Source organism: Gekko japonicus, unplaced genomic scaffold (assembly GCF_001447785.1).
Source record: "Gekko japonicus isolate JY-2015 unplaced genomic scaffold, Gekko_japonicus_V1.1 scaffold3219, whole genome shotgun sequence".
Lineage (NCBI taxonomy): Eukaryota > Metazoa > Chordata > Lepidosauria > Squamata > Gekkonidae > Gekko > Gekko japonicus.
The window spans coordinates 118437-123354 of NW_015175461.1; the positions used below are offsets into that span (position 1 = coordinate 118437).

Here is a 4918-nt window from a genome sequence, read left to right on the forward strand (position 1 = left end):
AAGTACTAACCACTCCTGACCCTGCTTAGCTTCCGAGATCTGAAGAGATCGGGCTAACCTGGCCCAGCCAGGTCAAGGCAAGAGACGAACAGAGGTGACTTGCCATGGCCCGCCTCTGCGTAGCAACCTCGGGACTACCTTGCCTGCCTCTGCGTAGCAACCCTGGATTCCTTTGGGGGGTCTCCCAGCCAGGTAGTAACCAGGGGTGACTCTGCTTAGCTTCTGAGATGGGATGAGATCCGGCTAGCCTGGGGCATCCAGGTCAGGGCAAAAGACGCACAGAGGTGGTTTGCCATTGACTGCCTCTGCACAGCAACCCTGGATTCCTTTGGGGGTCTCCCAGCCAGGGAGTAACCGGGGCTGACTCTGCTTAGCTTCTGAGATGGGGCCAGCCTGGGCCATCTAGGTCAGGGCAAGAGACGAACAGAGGTGGGTTTGCCCTTGCCTTCCTCTGCGTAGCAACCCTGGACTTCCTTGGTGGTCTCCCCTTCAAGTACTAACCACTCCTGACCCTGCTTAGCTTCCGAGATCTGAAGAGATCGGGCTCACCTCGCCCAGCCTTCGTCTTCCCCGCCTGTCCCACCATTTCTGTTCCTCGAGATGCCTACTGCAGGGAAATCCACGCGCTCCAGGTAATCAGCCACAGATTTTCCAAGCAGGAGTGGAAAATGAGGGAGGGAGGGAGAGGAAGCGAGCCTACCTGGCGCCCCAGGGGGACGTACTGTTGTGACCGAGGAACCAACAAGAGTTCTTCGGGGGCTCGAGCTGGGGAGACCAGAACCACCAAATGCAGCAGGGAGCAAAGGTGCGCGTCTCCCAGACTGGTCTCTTGACAAGGGCAGTGGCTTCCCAGTGGCGTTCTGAGACGGCCAATGAGAACACCCCTGACGGCAAACCACTCCCCCGAAAGATAAGATGGCTCCCCGGGCCGTGACCAGTCTCGTCTGTTTATTTGTCGTCATCTGGCCGTGCAACAGCGGTCACTGTGGGTGTGGAGGGGGAGGCATTTCTGAATTTCCTGCACTGTGCAGGGGGTGGGACTAGATGACCCTGGAGGCCCCTTCCAACCCTTACGATTCTGTGATTTATATCCCGCCTCTCTCCCCAGTGGGGACCCAAAGTAGGTTACATTGTTCTCTTCTCTTCTGTTTTTATCCTCACAACAACCCCGTGAGGTAGGTTGGGCTCAGAACGCATGACCTCAGAACGTATACTCCTGCAGAGTGCAGGGGGTTGGACTAGATGACCTGCAAGGTCTCTTCCAACTCTAACATTCTATGTTTCTATGTAGGGCTCTCTTTCGGCTGTGCTCCTGCAGAGTGCAGGGGGTTGGACTAGATGACCTGCAAGGTCCCTTCCAACTCTTTCTATGTTTCTATGTAGGGCTCTCTTTCGGCGGTGCTCCTGCAGAGTGCAGGGGGTTGGACTAGATGACCTGCAAGGTCCCTTCCAACTCTTTCTATGATTCTATGTAGGGCTGTCTTTCGGCGGTGCTCCTGCAGAGTGCAGGGGGTTGGACTAGATGACCTGCAAGGTCTCTTCCAACTCTAACATTCTATGTTTCTATGTAGGGCTCTCTTTCGGCGGTGCTCCTGCAGAGTTCAGGGGGTTGGACTAGATGACCTGCAAGGCCCCTTCCAACTCTCACATTCTATGATTCTATGACCTGCCCAAGGTCACCCAGCAAGCTTCCGTGGGGGAGAGGGGATTCGAACCTGGGTTTCCTGGATCTTAGTCTGACACTTCAAGCACTACACCATGCTGGCTCTCTTGATCTTGCCCTGTAATATATCTTGTAGATATGGGGACACGCTCAGACTGCATGAATCAAGGACCAAACAGATCTGACAAGGGTGGGGGTATTTCCGTGTTCAGAGCTCCCAATCATATAGCAACTGTCCAAGGACCGTGGACAGGGAAGGAGAAATCCCACCCCTCCCTGCACCACTGTTTTCTGAACCTGAAATGGCCACATAGATACATAGTGCCGATCGGAGCTGCACGAGGCCCTTTCAAGTTCAGAAAACGTACCCGGGGAGGAAGGCTTAATCCGGTCTCCCTGGTCCTGCCTTTATGCGGCACAGGCCCGTAGCCAGGATTTTGTGACTTGTGGGGCTGAAGTTCTCAGTGCAGAAAGAAAAACCATCTCGCCAACAGAAAGCTGTGACCAGGATAGATCTCTGAATTGCAAGCTGTGGGCCACTTCAGATGACAGTTCTCAGCTGCTGCAAGTTAATCACAACCATTCTGAGAACGAGCCGGCAGGTGGGGGTGAGGACTCCTATAGCCCAGAAAGCTAACGCTGAGGCACAAAACCTCAAAGGAGACCAGTTTCTTGACACAGAGTTAGAAGGGATCCTAGAGGTCACCTACTCCAACCCCCTTGCTCCGTGCGGGAATTAGTCAACTACAGTACCCCACTCTGCTTAAGGGAGCACATTCCTTAAAAAAATGTTTTTAAACGATTGAAAAAAGCATTTAGAGGAGAAATTCTCCAGGGGCGGCGCCTTTAAGAAAGGGGGCGGAGACCCCCAAAGCCCCACCCTAGCCACGGGCCTGAATGCGGCAGCTGCTCAAGCAGCAGAAATGCTGGGGACCTCCGGCGACGGAATGCGCGGTATCCCGGCTGCCCCTGAACTTTTATTTTTATTTATTTCACTTCATGTATATCCTGCCTTTCTCCCGAACGGGCATCCAAGGCGGCCTAAACCCCTCTCCTCCATTTTTATCCTCATAACCACCTTGTAAGGTAGCTCAGGCCACGAATGTGCGACCAGCTCGAGGCCACCCAGCCAGCTTCCGTGGCGGAGTGGGTATTCGAACCTGGGTCTCCCGGATCCTAGTCTTGACGCTCTAACCGCTAGAAAAAGCTGGCTCTCTGGAATCTTCTGAAGTGTGTGACGGTTCCTGGGCAAAAAAGCTGTACCGTATGAAAACCACTACAGTAGGGGGGGAAATCACATATTCCAAGGAGGGAGTTTTATTAATGCAAACAGGACAGGGTGGAGGGGGGCTAGTGGACCCTGCAGGGCCAGATTCTGTACAATATACATACAGGCTTTGGTATGGGGGACAGGGAGGGCGGACCCCCTCCGAGGCCCGCCCTTCCGCACTGCCCTTTCCTCAGTTCATCTTGATCAGGATCTGTTCGGCGAAGAGCTTCTTCAGCTGCGCCACTTCGGCCGAAAGCGACGCCAGCTGGTTCCGCAGGCTGCTGTTCTCCGTCTGGTACCCGGCGCTCTGGAGAGGCGGCAGGTGGCTGGCCGAGGGCTCCGCTTCGCAGCAGCCGCCGAACGCCGCGGCCCCCACGGCCGCGGGGCCCACGTTCCTCGGCTCCTCGCGCGCGGTGGGCCCCCTCCAGCTTCCCGCCGGCGGAGACGGCGGGTAGGGCCCCCTCCAGCTTCCCGCCGGTGGAGACGGCGGGTAGTGTCCCGGCGGCTCCCCGGCCATGTCCTCTGACCCGCCGGCCATTTTGAAGCGCAGCTTGTGGGGGAGGCCTTTGACGCTCTCCCCGGCCTCGTAGCGGCTCCCTCGGCCCAGATCCGCCGCGTCCTCCGAGGGATCCGGCACCAGGCAGTGCCCGTCGTACATACTCCCTTCCTCGGCCCGGTCGCGCTCCTCGAAGAAAACCGGGCTTCCCATGCTGGAACTGCCCGGTGTGGAGAACCCAGAGTCCTCCGAGCTGGCGGCAGGCTCCGGTCGGAAGGGGCAGGCGTACCGGGGGGTCTCGAGGGCCGCCGGGTAGTGCTGGGGTGTGGGTATCGGCTGGGGGGCTTCAGCGGCGACGGGAACCACCGGCCCGGAAGGCTCCGTTGGATCCCGAATCAGGCCGAAGCGAAATTTCAACGCCAGGAGCTCGGCCTTGAGGCGGGCGTTTTCCTCCAGAAGGGCCAGCACTTGCCCCTCCAGGGCCAGGTCGCTGCCCCGCCGCTTCTCCCGAGACCGTTTGGCTGCCTCGTTGTTCTTCTTCCTTTTGTCCCAGTAGCCGTCGTCCTTCTTCTCGTCTGGGGTGAACTCTCGCTTGCGCCGGGCCGTGGCCGAGGGGCCCCTCGGCTCTTTCGGCCTCGCCCCGGCGCCGGCCTGGGTCCTGAGCAGGGAATGGCTTAGCAGGCCGTTGGCCGAGAGCAGCGAGACGGTCTCCTCGGCGAAGCAAGAGACGGCGGTGCGCAGCTCACACAGCTGTGGGCCCGAGACGGGGGGCTGCAGCAGATCAGAGTGATGGGGGGGCCCGGGGTCCTCCACGGGCAGGTCCATCTCCTCGAACGGCTGCGTGAGGGAGAGAAAGGAGAATAGGTTAGCGCCGGGGGTCCCCAACACGGATCTTCGCTGTTGCCCACCAAATGTTTTTAGACAGCAGGTGGGGCCCAGCAAGACTTTTGACTGGCGGTGCAGTTTTTTTAAAAAAACATTGCTTTGGTAGCAGCTGGCATCACGGCACATGGGTCTTCACTGTGTGGAAAGGTAAGCTGTGGCAGCCATTTTGTGGCTGGCCCCGCCTCCAGAGGCAGCCATTTTGCAGCTGGCTTTGCCTCCAGAGGCAGTCATTTTGTGGCTGGCCCCACCTCCATCAGCAGTCATCTTGTGGCTGGCCCTGCCTCCAGCAGCAGCCATTTTGCAGCTGGCTTTGCCTCCAGAGGCAGTCATTTTGTGGCTGGCCCCACCTCCATCAGCAGTCATCTTGTGGCTTGCGGCTAGCTTCGCCTCCAGAGGCAGCCATTTTGTAGCTGGCCCCGCCTCCAGCAGCAGCCATTTTGTGGCTGCCTTTGCCTCCAGAGGCAGCCATTTTGTGGCTGGCCCCACCAGCAGCAGCCATTTTGCGGCTGGCTTTGCCTCCAGAGGCAGCCATTTTGTGGCTGGCCCCACCTCCAGCAGCAGCCATTTTGTGGCTGGCTTTGCCTCCTGCAGCAGCCATTTTGTG

At 58.2% G+C, this 4918-nt stretch overlaps 1 protein-coding gene across 1 annotated transcript in view; it reads right to left on the reverse strand.

Annotated features, from left to right (window-relative positions):
- Positions 1-2505: 2505 nt before the first annotated feature.
- Positions 2506-4918, reverse strand: part of LOC107122782 — a 12579-nt gene continuing 10166 nt past the window's right edge. Inside the window, exons 2-3 of the mRNA XM_015425915.1 lie at positions 3424-4266; positions 2506-3384 (exon numbers count right to left, since the gene is read on the reverse strand). Coding sequence (XP_015281401.1) covers positions 3124-3384; positions 3424-4254 — 1092 coding nt within the window. The 5' untranslated portion in view covers positions 4255-4266 and the 3' untranslated portion in view covers positions 2506-3123. The remainder of the gene's footprint in view (positions 3385-3423; positions 4267-4918) is intronic.